The sequence below is a fragment of the Corythoichthys intestinalis genome, chromosome 9 (genome assembly GCF_030265065.1).
Source record: "Corythoichthys intestinalis isolate RoL2023-P3 chromosome 9, ASM3026506v1, whole genome shotgun sequence".
In the NCBI taxonomy this organism is placed as follows: Eukaryota; Metazoa; Chordata; class Actinopteri; order Syngnathiformes; family Syngnathidae; genus Corythoichthys; species Corythoichthys intestinalis.
In genome coordinates, this window is record NC_080403.1 from 6,021,764 (window position 1) to 6,038,782 (window position 17,019).

Sequence of the window (17,019 nt, forward strand, 5' to 3'; positions counted from 1 at the left end):
CATTAAGACCTGCGGTATGAACCTAGCCTAAGTATGTTATAGAAGTGAGAATTATAAATAGTTTCAGAAAAATAAAAAAAGTAGGCTGAAAAGATGACACAAGACTGGATGGAAAACCAACAATTGTTTTATTATCAAACTAAAATACTTCCTTGTATTTACACTTTACACTCTACTACGGCAATTACAGTACTGTATGCCTCACAAAAAAAAACATTTATTCACAATATAGAGCCAAGTTTAATTTCCCAAAAGCTATTAATAAACTTTAATTTTCATTTCCAGAAACTATTGTACATTTGCATGTTTAACATGTTCTACTCACTGACTTTGCATTTGTGTGTTCAAAAGTTAAAGGCATCTTTTTTCAAACAGCAGGTAGGTTGTTGTTGTCGTTATTTTGGCATTTCACCTTTAAATCAAGACCTCTGTTGCACATAAGAACACTACAAATACATTGAATGGGATAGACAATACTTTCCTTTGGTTTTCACAACTTATGAAAATACCTTAACAATTTGATTCCGAACAGCTACGGCGACACATAATACTTATACATATATAAAATTGTGGCATCTTTTTAGAATATACAATCGCCTTTAGGCACAAGCAGATCATTTTGATGGAAAACTGCGCTTTAAAAAGTATCACAAAATATGTTTTCTTGTGCTTTTACAATTTAAAACTATATTGAATATAGTATACGTCCATTAATAATATTAAAAACACTTCAATGAGCACAAAACGTACTCACAGTATATGCGTGTTGTTAGTGTTGCGTGTTCTCACAAAAGCAGTCACCATAAAAATAACAGTTCACAACATTAATAGAATTAAAAGCTTGAAATGAAATGGTGGTCAATGGGTGAGTAGAAATACTAAAACATTAACACTAACTATATCGGCAAACATGGTTTGGCTTAATGGTTTTAATGCCCTTCACTTACCTTTCCCTTGAAAAATGTCTCAGTTATTTCTCACTTCTAGAGACCACAATGACTTTTAATTTTTATATTTTTTGGGACAATACACTCAGTGTGTTTGTCAGTTGTACTACAGGGCAAATACACTTGTCAAATTTTGAGTCGCAGCTCAGTTGAATTAGAACATTTTACGATACAGGGATTCCTTGGGTTACGATGTCCTCTATCTACGACATTTTAACTGTATGATGCCCGTATTCAGAGGTGGGTAGTAACGCATTACAAGTACTCCAATACATTTACTTGAGTGACTTTTTGAGAAAAATGTACTTCTAAGAGTAGTTTTACTATGAAGAAGAAAAAAACGCTACTCTTACACCGCTACTTTAGCCTACACAACAAGAGTCGTTAAATTTTTCCTCTTTCTTCTACATATTAGATTTTTTTTTTTTGCTAGTAATGCTATTATCGCTATTGCCAAGCATAGCGCTACTAATTTTCACCAATTATAATTAATAATTTCACCATTTCACCAATCAGAGGCAAGCTTGCAGTTCTATGATCACGAAAGAGTGTTCAATCACGCGGCTTTAAAGCACCGTAACAAATGAAGTATCTGACATAGAACAATGCCCTCAACATGAATCGAAAGCGTGGATTTAAAACTCTCTCCCATATTTTATTTGGCACTGATTGACCACGAAAACCGGAGATACGATCCTTTTAATTTCATAATAGTAACTATGAAGGAACTACAGTATTCACTATTCAGACTAGGAACTATTTTCTCCACTAGAGGGCAGTGCCTTCACAAATAATGCTTTGTTACTGTTTCTTTTTCTCTCTTTAATGATTTTTTTTTTTTGTGTTACTTCTTTGGCTTAATGTGGTTATGTAATAGGTTATTGTACAATATCATTATAACAACATTTCATATAGATAGGTTTGTGCAGAGAGAAAAAAAAATGTTAAAAAAAAGCCAAACAAAAGCAGTTACTCAAAATGTTACTCATTACTAGAGTATTCTTTTCACTGGATACTTTTTTACTTGTACTTGTGTACATTTTTTTGGATGGGTACTTTGACTCTTACTTGAGTAATATTATTTGGAAGTAACGCTACTCTTACTTTAGTAAAATTTTTGGCTATTCTACCAACCTCTACCCATACCTCATCTGCAATTTAGGCCCCAGCACTGGTCTTTCTGCTTAGATGTGCTTAGTGCTTGTCTGTGTTTGTGCGCCGGTAGTTTCTTTGCCTTTTTTGCCCTTGTTTTTTCACATTATGGCCCCAAAGAAGAAAGCTATGATATGCTTCATTCAGACCAAAAGTTTAGCAATAAACAATAGCTCTCATACCATTCTCATTCTTCTCCATTCACCTCTCTGCAGTAATGCTAAGTACAGCATCTTATTTCTAGATTTAACTGTGGAAACGTCACTGGCTGCGACAAACTTTGTCACTAAATCACACATGAGACCAATGTTTACATTTGGAGTAAATTATGTGTTTTTTTTTCCTTTTATTTATTTATTGTTTTTACAAACTCTTGCTTTGCTTCATATTGAAGAACCAATACGAAGAAAGTGGTTATTATGGACAATAACTATTATTGTTATGAATGTGCTTAAAATGAATGAATGCAGTTGGTTGTGGAAGTTTTTTCTTTTTTTTTTTTTTTTTTTTTTTTTTTTACAAACGTGCAGGTGTAGACGTATTTATCTTACGTAATTAAAAAAAAAATCTGCTAGGTGTAGTAGACATGGCCTTAGTGCGTTTAGGTGCAGCATTAAATAGAAGAATACTATATATGCAACCCGCTTCGTTACAGTATTTTTTTTTTTTTTAACACAAATATTTTGACTACAATTTCGACTTTAACAGTGAAATCCAACTTCTGTGGAAATACGGGTTATGGGAACGTAACTCAAGGACTCCTTGAATTTTTACATTTTTGGTGCCTTGACACACTAAAATGAGTTACTTTAGTTTTTTTGAGATACAAGCTATTGCCTGGACCAATTCTTGTCTTGAGATATGAGGGTAAAAAATTGTAATACAAGCACACACCATCCAGCCACCACCTTGTGTTAAAGATGTAATACCTGATGAGAAGAAATACATTAGAAATATTTTGTAATCTTCAGGTTATGTGGAAAGCAAATGTTAATAGTTTGCATCGTTATAAAGTAAAAAACTGTACTGTGCAATTTTTCTTGTTAAAAAAAAAAAAAAAAGTTTTTAAAAAAATAAAACTGTTTTTGGGACCGATATGGATTATTTGTATATTTCAAAGGGCAAAAATTATTCTTCTCATGCAGTATCTCAATGAACTCTTATCATTTTTTATCGTTTTTTTTTTTTTTTTTTTTTTTTTAATTTAATATTTCAAACATTGCTACATGATAATGGAACTAAAATATTGACAAATACATTATAATGTGAAACATAACAATTGTTGATAAATTTGCTATGTTGGATTTCAGTATACAATCTTTAGTTCTATGAGGAAATCAAGGCGTGAATCTCCACGGTCCTATTCTGTGTAGGAAAGACCTAAGGCTAATGAAGACTAATGCTGCCTTCACCTGCTCTGGGAAAGATGATCCTCACCACTTGGTAATTGGTAGTTACGAGTACGTCCTGTTCATGTGCTTTTGTTGTCATGGCAAAAAAAGAAACATAGCACGGATTTCATTTTGGTTGGTTGCGTGGGCAAAACGGTTTAAGAGCTATTAATTTATCTACTACAAGTAGAAGATTGCATTAAATGCAAACAGTAAGTTTAAGAATGTGTACTCTATATTTTGGTGCTGACGTAAAATAAGAAAAACAATAAAAAATCTTCTAAAAAATTCATCTTCTTAAAAAACATAGTTTCTTACCATTCACAACTTCTTGTTTGCACTCCGCCATTTTGAAAAGTAAACGGTCGTCCCGGAATCTTGGTTATCATGATATCATGAAATAAAATCCCAGTTTTCCAATAGAAAATGGAACTAGAGGGGGCGTTCACATGCAATTTTCCACTCGACAAGTGGTATTTACCATTATTACCAAATCACATGAAGGCAGCACAATCCAGTGAATGTGAGCTAATCTAACGCTTGTTTGTCTATAGGTGCCTTGGATTGCACAGTTCGAAAGGTGGGTAGTAACTCGTTACATTTACTCCATTACATTTACTTGAGTAACTTTTAGAGAAAAATGTACTTCTAAGAGTAGTTTTACTAAGCCATATTTTTTTTACTTTTGTGTAGATTTGTGAAGAAGAAACGCTACTCTTGCTCCGCTACTTTGGGTTACACTAGTCGTTAGATTGTTCCTCTTTATTCTGCAGATTAGATTTTACTTCTTTTTTTTTTGCCAAAGATGCTAACAGTAGCTCAACCAGTATCACCAATGAGACGTTGCAACAATGATCACATGACTCCATTATACAAATCAGAGTCAAGCTTGCCGTTCTATGTTCAAGCATATAGCATCTTTAAAGCACCGTAAAAAAAAAAAAAACCAAGTATTTGACATAACCGTCAACTTGACTCGAAAGCGGTGATTTTACACCCTTTCAGTTTTTATTCGGCACCAATTGACGACAGAAAACCATAGATATGATCCTTTTAATTTCATAATAGGAAGGAAGAAGGAACTATTCACTATTCAACTATTTAAACTAGGAACTATTTTCTCCATTAGAGGGCACTCATGCTCTTTGGACTTTGGATACTTCAGTTCTGCATTTTTTTTCTCTTGCCGGAATTCATTTATTGTTATTTTTTTTTGCATTTATTTGGCTTAATACGGGTATGTAATAGGTTAATATACTGTATCATATTTACAATTCATATAACTTTGTGCTGGTTAAAAAAAAAAACAAAAAAAACATTGTTTAAAAAAAAAAAATCTAACATCTTAAGCAGTTACACACAATGTTACTCATTGAGTATTCTTTTCACAAAATACTTTTTTACTTGTACTTGAGTCCATTTCTTGGATAACTACTTTTACCTTTACTTGAGCAATATTATTTTGAAGTGACACTACTCTTACTTGAGTAAAATTTTTAACCGATGACACAAACGAGGACAAGCAGAACATGTACTGTATGACTGAATTGGAAATGTGGTTGGGTAAGCCTGAATTGAGAAACAGTATAATTTGATATTTTTCTTAATGTAAAATGTAAAGGCAATCATTAGTTTAACAGTGTTTTACGAGTCTTTCTTGTGTCATTCCGAATTTTAAAATAGCTATACAAAGTTTGAGGTTCAACGTCAACTCTAAACATAACAAAAATATGTATGATTCCGTCCATAAAAATATAATGTGACAGCTAATTGTGTTTAATCATAATAGTACGAAGAGAGGTGCAAATTTATGAAATATAGTTTTTTTTTTTCATAATTACGATCATTTTGACAATCTATGCCACACTTGATTAATCAAAACCAAATTATAAACAATGTATCACAGCAATTAAGTTCAGTAATAGTTAAACACAGTTTTTTGGAATAATAGAAAAAAAAAATACACAGCAGTTTATAAATACACACTTCGATTTGAATGTCTTTCCTCTACCTGCGCAGGTGAAAAAACTTTTGAGACATTTTTTTAGACCCATTGTAAATGTATGCATTGCAAACTGTTTTGTTTGCATCTAATGTTGTTTGTGGCTAACTTGGCTAGATCAGCTCAAAGCTTATCATTGTATTTGTTAATTTTTGTTCAAATTAAAGACGATTATGCTCTTGTACACTCACAGGCCACACCACAATCAAATTAGATCTGTATCAGTACCTTCACAATTATAAATATAATAAAAACCTGAATAGTTGATCATTTAATTGGGTGTGTAGTCAACTGCACTGCACCGCAGTGGATATTCGATACTGCTTGGTTACCCTGTGAGAACATGTAAAGCTTTCAAAGTAATGCAGTACAGTTACCACCACTGCGAAACACATTACATGATAAAATTATTGATGCCTGAGCTTGATTAGGTGTCCCTAATCAGGTAGCTAGTGAGTGTATGTATACAACATTGTAGTAAAATTTCATTTCTCTCGATCAATAGAAGTGTGCTATTCTGCTTCACACTTTTATGTGAAAGCTTTTAATTTTAGTTGCTCTTCAACACACTCACGCAGGTTCTAGTGGCCACCACCGGAATTGCTGTTCCCTGACGTCCAGTCGATTATTATGAAACTAAGACTCATTATCATGAAGGAGAAACCCAAAGCCGCAAAGCAGGCAGCCTAAAAAAAAACGTGTAGGAATAGCATTAATAGATGGCAGGAGGTTTCACCCAACTGAGAAGTAGAAGTGGTCTTTATGGGCTCACCAAGATCTTGGGAAGAGAGTTCATCGGTTCGCTTTCTTTGGGAACAATGCGGATGTAGAAGACGGCAGGAAAGATGAAAATGAGACAGGGAGCAGATGTGGCACCTGGAACCAAGAAGCATAAAGTGTGTAACAAAACTGATGTGAAATGAACAGCAAGTGCACTGCTAAAACATACCTCCTTAAAACTAGTTAAATTTCCTAGTTTTCAGTGAAAATCTACTAGAAATAAGTGGTATTATCTGCTAGTGCTTCAAGTAAATTTTACTCGCATAGATTTCTTGAAACAGGAAAAATAGCTACAGTGTATCACAAAAGTGAGTACACCACTCACATTTCTGCAGATATTTAACTATATCTTTTCATGGGCCAACACTGACAAAATGAAACTTTGACACAATGAAAGGTAGTCTGTGTGCAGCTTATATACCATATTGGCCCGAATATAAGACGGTGTTTTTTGCATTGAAATAAGACTGAAAAAGAGGGGGTCGTCTTATATTCGCGGTCTTGACATTATACCCATTCACGACGCTAGATGGCACCAGATATCATTGAAGCGATGTTCTATCATGACAGATCTCAGCTACTCTCAAGTTTAACCAGTTTGCAATATTTTATTGCAATGTTTTTCCTTATTCATATTTGTTTCAAGACTACAGTTACAGTTAGACTTCACTTTGATGGTTACGGCAGTTATTGCAATTTTGTTGTTTTATCACAATAGATTGGTTTATTTACATTTCAAAAAACAGAAGCCATTAATTTACAAATGTGACTGCACTTTAGTTTACGAATTTAAATGTTCAGGTATTAAGATTTGAATGAGGGAAAATTACATGCTTTTTCTCTCAAATACATTGTTATAATCATTTGTTTCAGGTGTACTGTAATTATTTTCTGTATGAAAAATAATTTAGTGTTCAATAAGTCTTTTTTTCAAACTTGAGTCTTGAAAAAGAGGGGGTCGTCTTATAATCAGGGCCGTCTTATATTCGGGCCAATACAGTAATAGAGTTCATTTATTTTCCCCTCAAACTAACTCAAAATATAGCCATTAATATCTAAACCCCTGGCAACAAAAGTGAGTACACCCCTTAGTAAATACGAACATCCCTGAACAGCATTGCTGCAGAGATTGAAGAGGCGGGGGGGGGTCAGCCTGTAAGTGCTCAGACCATACGCCACTCTACATTAAATTGGTGCGCATGGCTGTTACCCCAGGAGGAAGCCTCTTCTGAAGACGGTACACAAGAAAGCCCGCCCGTCTCATCAGACCATAGGACATGGTTCCAGTAATCCGTGTGCTTTGTTGACGTGTCTTCAGCAAACTGTTTGCGGCCTTTCTACTCCATTACCCAGCGTTCAATGGGATTACCGATGGGGCCAGAATTTGTTATACAAGGCAGTGTACTCTACACTGCGCAACTGGTAGCGTTAAAACAAAACTGTTCACGTTTTATGCCTTGTCTGCTTATTAGAATAATAAGGTAGACAACACAATAGTTACATTATTGCATTGCTGCGAATGGGAATTATATATTACAGTACATATTATCTTATTATGATGAATAATTTTTCCGTACTATGAAGCAAGAATGCGTCGAAAAACTCTTCATAAAAATTAATTTTTCGTGTACAGAAGCGTTCGTATCTCGGAGTGCCTCTGTAATTGGAATTTTCTATCAATTACTTAAAGGTATGCATAGATATCATCACTATTGACGTGTCACTTCATCATTCTTTGCGCAACGCCTTATCAGAGGGGGCCGAGCTTCATTTAGTAATAGCCGAAGACAGCACACGTTCATATCGGATTTAAGCTTGGATTTACTTACGATTGGATTTAACTACGAAGGTTGTACTGCATACAAACAGGAAGGATTGTCTCAGGATTGATTGTTCGAGGATTCAAGGTAAATATTTTTATTTTTCGTACCATGCATGCATGATTGAAGCATTTATTCACAGGAATTTTCTTCTTTGTTTACACATGGAGGCGGCTAATTTTCATAATTGACTAGCCTCATAGTTTACTTTTAATCAAGAATCGAGACTGTTTTACGTCCATATCAATGAAGAATTCTGGGATTTAAGCATTTATTCACAAGAATTCTCGCCAGAAGAGCTCCTTTTACGCCAGGCGGCCGCTAGCCTCATTCGCTAACATAGTAGCATGGTTCTTCATCAATATACATAAAATAAACCCTTATTGTACGTTTTTTTTGCTTTTAACCAAGAATCAAGACTATTTTACGTCCATATCTATTAAGAATTTGGGGATCTAAGCATTTATTCACAAGAATTTCTGCCAGAAAAGCTCCTTTTTTGCAAGGCGGCCGCTAGCCTCATTCCCTAACAGTATATAGTGTATAATGATAATAAAGGGATATTCTATTCTATAATAAGTTGTGATTGTACACAGAATTTATTAATTATCTATTTACATATTATTTGTGATTGATTCTGCATGTTTTCCTCAAGTATTCAGTTTCTGATGTTAAATTGCTGTTGAAAACTTAAAAACTGAAAAATTAAGTTGCTATTTTGGACAAAAACCTATGTTAAATATTGTTATTGATCCTGAAAATATAGGTGATAATCTCTGCATTTGGTGCTTTTTGTGCATCACATGTAAAACCTGAGACTTTTATAGCCATTTTAAGTTCTGTTATACTTCTATAGAAAATAATTAATCGAGATTTTATAAGGGAACGACTTTGAATTTTTGGATGCCGCTGCTCATGAAGACTCATATATGGCTAAGGTATGTGCCTGTTTTGGTTTTAGGTCGGTAGCAGCTTTGGTTTTGTAAATATTTGAATTTGAAGTTTTTGAAAATAGCCCCCCTACGAATCGCCCCCGTTTCCCGTGTCATGTCAATAGGTTATGAAGTCTATGAGGTATGGGCTTTAAACCCTGTAAAGGATAAGCAAAGATGAGGATGCTTTCCTGTGTTTGTAATTTTCAACTCTAGCTCTTTCCTGTGGCATATTTTATGGCCTATTCAAACACATGAAAAATACACATTACTGATAATGTAATAATAATATTTTAAGGTGAAAAGTGCGTATTCCGCGGTGCTCTGAAGTCCATGTTAACAAAACACATTTCCAAGGACTCCAAAGGGAGTGTGGGCAGATGACTAAATTTCACACTGAACATCTGATCAGATTGTCATTATTTCAGAATTTCTGATTGAATGGCATGAGATTCTTCTTACATAAAATAGGTGTTTTGGTTCAATAAAAGTTCACCAGTTTAACACTGTTGCTCTTTTGTATTTTTGCTTTAATGGTAATGCAGAAATCTTTTCTGGTAGGATTTTTTTCAGCTTGTTAGATTTTGACTTGGCAGTTTTAGACCGCTCCTCCTTCCAAAGGTACTCCAAATGTATAGTGAGGGCATTAATAGCGCCCTGCTCCTCTCTATACACGACAAGTGTTTCCCTTATAATCAAGACTCACAGGTATGAATGTGTGTTAATTTTGTCTTACTCCCTGTCACTCCTGATACCGCCATACTGCTGATGAATGTTTAAAGGCAATCTATGTTTGTACCCCTGCATGTTTGTCAAGCTAATGGCCGCTTTGAAGACGCCCTTGGCAGCATGTAAACGGAAATGCCTTCAACTCGAACCTCTGGCCTATGAAACATGACCCCAAATTCGTGGAATAAGTGGGACAATAATATTGACTGTTTTCGGCCATCCATTTTTTGTCTTTTCTGTGTCAACATGTAATGGTCACGTTTTTTAGATTTCCAGTTCTTGACAGAGCAGAATGTCAAACACGGTGGATTTAGACTGTAAACAGAGACACAATAAGTAAGCCATAAGTGTTTTATATGCAATACTAGCCTATATTATTGGGCACACCTGCACGTTAAAATAAGTGCCTTTACAAGGAAAAAAGGGACACTTTCAGAAAGATATTTACTTAATGATATACAATGAATTATTTTATTTTATTTTATTTAGTGCTTGAAGTCTGTCGTGGTCACATCACCAGATCAGCCTACTTCCATTTTCGTAATATTTCTCGTCTTGGCCTTGTCGCACCCCTCACATTTCTGCAGATATTTAAGTATATCTTTTCAGGGGACAACACTGACGGAATGACACTTTGACACAATGAAAAATAGTCTGTGTGCAGCTTATATAATAGAGTTAATTTATTTTCCCCTCAAAAGAACTCAAAATATAGCCATTAATATCTAATCCCCTGGCAACAAAAGTGAGTACACCCCATAGAAACTAGATAAATCCCTAAATGTCCAAATGCAGTAGTGCTTGTCATTTTCCCTCCAAAATGTCATGTGACTCATTTCAGGAGTGCTCTCAGCATTGCTGCAGTGATTGAAGAGGTGGGGGGTCAGCCTGTTAGTGGTCAGACCATATGCCACACTCTACATCAAATTGGTTTGCATGGCTGTCACCCCAGGAGGAAGCCTCTTCTGAAGACGTACAAAAGTAAGCTGGCCCGTCTCATCAGACCATAGGACATGGTTCTAGTAATCCATGTGCTTTGTTGACATGTCTTTACCAAACTGTTTGCGGGCTTTCTTGTGTACCATCTTCAGAAGAGGCTTCCTACCACCTCTTCAATCTCTACAGCAATGCTGACAGCACTCCTGTAATGAGTCACATGACATTTTGGAGGGAAAATGACAAGCAGTACTCAATTTGGACGTTTAGGGATGTACGTAGTTTCTATGGGGTGTACTCACTTTTGTCTCCAGGGGTTTAGATATCAATGGCTATATTTTGAGTAATTTTGAGGGGAAAATAAATGAACTCTATTATATAAGCTGCACACAGACTACTTTTCATTGTGTCAAAGTGTCATTTTGTCAGTTTTGTCCCATGAAAAGATATACTTAAATATCTGCAGAAATGCGAAGAGTGTACTCACTTTTGTGAAACACTGAATGTTGTTTATGTGGCTCCACTGATGTGATTCGATTGATTAGGTGTGACTTTTAGCAACAACTAAATCACACGACTTGACGTCCTGTCCTGCCCGCCCCCGTCTCAGGCAAATTTAATAAGTCTTGAATTTAACTTTCAATGAGCCAGAGGAACCCTGTCAATATTTTAAATTCCACTAATTTCCTCTATATTACTGATAAATGCATTTCCGCCAACAAGTGTGGAGTAGAGGCTCGTCAGCCACAAAAAAAATCAAGAATAATAATGTTTTTAAAAATAATAATAATAATAAATCGCAAAAGTCCTACTTGCACAGGTGCAAGTAGGTGAAAATTTTACTTGCATTGTGTCAAACTATTTAGGAGCAGTCTGGAGATATGATACCAAATACATTGGCATTTATTCTTAATTTAGTTTCAAATATCTAATGTTGTACTTACCGATAATTCCGAAGATGCCCAGAATGTTGGGAGCAAAAATGACCAGCATGTTGATAAACGTCAGCAGAATCAGAGCGATAGCGATGTGACGCAACCAGCTGAAGGCCTTGGTGGGGAACAACATCTGCTGGATAGCTCTGCGCACCTGTGTATAATGTAACGCATTGCCAAGTAACATGAGACATTTAATCACATTAATGAATTGTATTGTAGTCTCCATGTGTAAACTCACGGGGAATAACACAATGGGGACTGTGAGTGTGACGGCGGTGAGGACAGCCACTCGCACACATAGGATCAAAGTGTCGTATGGATCAATACGGCTGTAAGTGTGCAGCAGTTCTGGTTCCACGTTGCCTATAGGAGCAAATTCAGAAAGTAAAAAATTTAACCCTTCAACACCTGAGCCTATTTTGTCCGAATTTGCATGCCTATGATGTTGCCTTTATATTTCAAAGAAAAAAAAATGTTCACAATGAGCTGGTTGGGGTCCCTTTTTTCAGGACACCATAACCTTCATGTCCAAACAGTCGTTTTCTTCATTGACCAGTTATGAGCACCATTTTGGACCCAAAAAGATTTTTTAAAAATCCCTTGTTTTTTGGTCAAAATTTTTAATATTGATGTCCCATTGACAACCAAGCATGTTCAACGAAACGTTTTGAAGCTTGTTAATATTTATTCAATTTGTTAGGATAAACCTTCAACAGTAAAAAATGAGACTGAATGGTTTTATATTTGATAATTCAACAGACACAGCAGGTATGGTCATAGGCATTTTTGCCCTTTCGACATGCTAGGGTCCAAACAGGTTGTTCCCCCAGAAAATTGAGATTTTAAGCTTTCCAATGATGTATTACACGTGCATATAGGAACATTTTGAAATGTCGCTAAATTGGGGGTCTCTGAGCGGAACTTCAAGTCACCTGAGTTCCATTCATATATCAATACGGATATAGACATATACAGTATACTGTATATTTATATACACACACACAGTTGTCACATAAAACATATGACACATTTATTGACAGAATTGAGTCATTAGAAATGTGGATACCAAATAAAGAAAGCAACAACAACAAAAAACTAAAATGTTTAAAACATCATACATTATTACATAATATTGCAGAGGCAGTAGATACGAACAGTCTCAACACTCACCGTAGAAGGTCAGGTAGCCAAAGAGAGCTGCTAGAAAGTACATAGTGTACATGACAAAGATGGAAATATTGGACACCTTCTGCATCTTCTTTTTAGTGGGGCTGCAAAATTTAAAAAATGATTTGCATGTGACATTGTATATGATTAAAACTTGCATTTAAAAAACAACAACAAAAAACAACTCACTTGCGGAGCTCAGTGTAAATTGGGAGGACCTCCGGGTGGCAAACGAAGGCGAAAGCCAAGATGGGGATGGTGTAGGCCGTCTATGGAGAAGCACAATAATACTTTAGACCTAAAGAAAGTAGACAAGGAATAATATTGTTCATTTTAATGGAAGTTCTTCCACACAAAATTCACCCAAGCCCAATGTTCCCTATAATTTTTCATGTGTCTGAGCAGACACACAAGCTCCCAGAGCACACTGGGGACCACTGTGAGCAACATCAGATTTGTACGCTGTGGCCACACACCAGTATCGTGCCTGTTCGAAACCTTCTATCATAGCAAGAATAAGCCATATTCATGGCTAATTAAAATAATGAAATTACTATGTTATATGTGAGATTCCTGCTTTAACCATTGGAAGAGTCCTGTTTTGGCCTGGGTAAGGTCCAGTTGTGGCATGGGTGAGATAATAAATAAAACATAATGAAGAACGACAATGGGAGTTTGTTTATTAAATTCCTGTTCTTCATGTTTAAGGAGCTATCCAGCACAGGTTAAAAAACGGAAAAGAAAATAATCTCACTCAGTTTCACTGCTTGTTCTATTTGCACATAATCCGACAGCTATTCCATTTAGAAAAAACACATTTCTTTTTTACTTTAGCTTGATGAGTGTAGTATCGCTGCCCGTTCCTTTCGCCATGATTTGCATCTCTTTACTGCTCTGTTGTTAGCTAGCTAACTTGCATGGCGCGTATGGGCAGGCCACATATGCACAACATTGTCAATGCTACGATTGGCTGCGTACATAAGTGAAGTCAACAGTTATTGGCTAGACACCTGTTGCTCATTAAGTTGAACAAAATGATTTTGTTGGTCTAATTAACTACATTTTATCAGTTCTAAAATTAGATATTATTTAATACTGTAGCGCTTGCAAAAACTAGCAGCAGAATGTTGCGCCAGTAAATCAGCACAGGAGTCTGGTTCACTTTTCACTCTTTATTTTTCTCCGTACCCACCCACATGCACATCACAACTACATTATATACAATCCTGGTGTAGTAACCCATCAACGGGAGTGTCACGCTTACACATTGCTGCGACGCCCACAGTAGTCCTAGTGTCGCTACAATATGTTTCTGTTCAGTTTTATTTTGTGCGCTGCATAGATTTGTTTGTGCGCTGAGTATATGCAAGCACTGCGCAATTGCGCACAAATGCAGCTTAGAGGGAACATTGCCCAAGCCTTTATGGACCTTGCTTGGCACACAGGGACCTAAAACTGCCTTCCCTAAACTATTTTTACAAAGTCTTGAGTAGGGTGGGACATCGAGCATTGAGCATCGATGGGATCCGGGACTAATACTCCGACGCTCCCGGAACCGTTCAAATTTTTACATTTTGATTCCATGTTTCGGTGCCCTGACCGCCGATCGGAAAAAACAGCTGCCGAACACCATGAAGAAGAAGCCACATGAAGCGTGTGTTTGTGCCTTGCGACTTGATCTCAATCATGGACATGGTGCGGCGGCGCTCAAAAGTTTGGCTCAACTTGACAAAGAAAAATGACCTTTCAGCTCAGTGCAACATTTGCAACACAGCTCCTGTATATCATGCAAAGGTGGCTGCATAACCAATATTCTTAAACTCCTCCAGCTTCATGGAATACAAGTGCCGAGTAGCGCATAGCTGAGTGTCGCGTATTTGACACGCTGAGCCAGTCCTCTAACCAGTCAGAATCATGTAAGTAAAACAATAAATTACATCTGTCTTCTGTCCCGCGACCCAACCCCGGATTAACCTGTGGATAATGGATGGATGGATGGATGGATGGATGGATGGATGGATGGATGGATGGATGGATGGATGGATGGATGGATGGATGGATGGATGGATGGATGGATGGATGGATGGATGGATGGATGGATGGATGGATGGATGGATGGAATAGTACGACAATATGTCATATTATTACATCGGGCTAATGTAGCAATATAAGCAGCTAAGCACTTAACATAGCGTGTTGCCGCTGCCGTTAAGATCAACAGTATTAAAAGCATTTTTGTTTTAGAATCTGTTTTACAAATAAGGAAATCCTTATTATTTTGCCTTATCTTTATTAAATTATACTAATGCTTCGTTGTCGCTCTCAGCTAAGGTACATGTATCTAAAGTGCTTAGCGTCTCACAACTACCTTACCCCTATGTAATATTTGCGACTTTTTCCCGCTTTCTCATATTTATGCGTTCAAGCTTCATCTACACCCAGTGAATGTGTGTTCTCCGCTGCAGGAAACACTATCTGTTCAGAATGCTCTCATCTACACCCAGTGAATGTGTGTTCTCCACTGCAGGATACACTATCTGTTCAGAACGCTCACGCTTACTGCCTGAGAAGGTAGATATGATCATTTTCCTCAACAAAAACTGTTTCTGATTTTATACTGTACCCACTGCTAATCTGGACTGGGTTTTACAAGTTGTTTTTTGTTTGTTTGTTTCATATTCTGCACCAGGTTAACCCATTAGTGGGAGCTAAATAACATGTAAAATGGCAGCATCATATGAAACTAAAACATAGGCAAAAGAATATGTGTAATTTTTTTCTCCATGAGCTTTTGAAAAGAAAAACATCTTTGTGAAAGTGCACTCCTGTTATAAGAAAGCTCATCATACTCAAGTTCAAAGACTGATATTTATATACAAGTTAAAAATAGCCCTGTGAGAAAATCATAGTTAATTGAAAGTTAAATCATTTGAAAAATAATCGAGAAGTTAAGAAATTAACGTAAACTATGCTTTGTTTTTTACCCTACCTATTAAAAGATTCGGAATTCAGAATTGTTTGGAACCAGAATCAAAACGTGGAATCGGAACCGTTCAAATTCAAACGATACCCAACCCTAGTCTTGAGAGAGAGTCTTGTCCAATATGATACAACCAACAACTACCTCAATCATAGATCGTTTAATGGCAATAGAGTGTGTGTGGGCTTACCTGTGAGTTGATGGTGAACAAACTGGGCGTGCACATGGCATCGTCCTCTTTGTGAGCCAGGATGTGATCGCCCACGTGGTTTGACATGTTCAGGTTGTGGTCAGTTGCAGTGTCATTGAGTGAGTTGAACTCCACAAAGGGGCACGGAATTTGGAACTTCTTGTAGATGACCTGATTGAGAGGTGTGAAGAGAGGGCATTTGGTGAAAAAAAAAATCCATATGATGGTCACGATTCTGTTCAGACACAAATGGCGCTCCTAAAGTTTGCAGTACACGGACAATGTTAGCAGAACATAAACACTGTACAACTCAAAAAAGTTGGGGATTTTCGGCTGTTGGTGACATTTTAGGAAGTACAGTACCTTAAATTCGCCACAACCTTTACAAGTTAAATTTATTTGACAAAGTGCTGAATAATAAAATTCATAACAAGGATGCCCACTACTTTGCCATTTTACAGTCTCTCAGTTGCAACAGTCCGTTGACACCCTGTGACTATTGTTGTCATATAGGTGCCATCTTGGTATCATGATGTCAAGAACATGTGAAAAGCAGAAAAAGCGTAATAAAACCAAATATATATTGGTCGATTTACCTATTGTGAACTTCCCATAACTTTTTACATTGTTTCCTGAGTAATTAACATACCGCAGTAAGGAAGAACACCATGCAGCTGAGCGAAAATCCGCTGGTATAGCCGAGGTAACCTGAAGGAAGACAAAAATGAGGAACTTGTTACAGAAGTTACGTAGTTGCTCTATTAGCTACCCACAATCAGAGCTGGGTGGAGTAGCCAAGAGTTTTACTAAAGAGTAGTGTTACATCAAAATAAAATTACTCAAGGAAAATGAAAAGTAGCCATCCAAAATATGTACTCTCGTACAAGTAAAAAAGTATTCGATGAAAAGAATTAATGAGTAACTGCTTGTTATGTCTGACTTATTTTTATAGCAATTGTATATATTTTTTTCTAGGCACAATGTCATGTATATAAACTGTTGTTATTATTTTACTACAACCTATTGCATGACCATATTTGACCATAAAAACACAT

The 17,019-nt window shown here is 36.3% G+C and overlaps 1 protein-coding gene across 2 annotated transcripts in view; it reads right to left on the minus strand.

The window, feature by feature from the left end:
• Positions 1 to 216: 216 nt before the first annotated feature.
• LOC130921372 (sodium-coupled neutral amino acid transporter 3-like) overlaps positions 217 to 17,019 on the minus strand; it is a 60,509-nt gene continuing 43,706 nt past the window's right edge. For both annotated transcript variants that reach the window (XM_057845196.1, XM_057845195.1), the window contains 8 exons: positions 16,614 to 16,672; positions 15,965 to 16,135; positions 12,984 to 13,063; positions 12,798 to 12,898; positions 11,866 to 11,990; positions 11,634 to 11,778; positions 6,265 to 6,368; positions 217 to 6,178 (listed from right to left, as the gene is read on the minus strand). In XM_057845196.1, the coding sequence (XP_057701179.1) occupies positions 6,074 to 6,178; positions 6,265 to 6,368; positions 11,634 to 11,778; positions 11,866 to 11,990; positions 12,798 to 12,898; positions 12,984 to 13,063; positions 15,965 to 16,135; positions 16,614 to 16,672 (890 nt within the window). In that variant the 3' untranslated portion in view covers positions 217 to 6,073. The remainder of the gene's footprint in view (positions 6,179 to 6,264; positions 6,369 to 11,633; positions 11,779 to 11,865; positions 11,991 to 12,797; positions 12,899 to 12,983; positions 13,064 to 15,964; positions 16,136 to 16,613; positions 16,673 to 17,019) is intronic.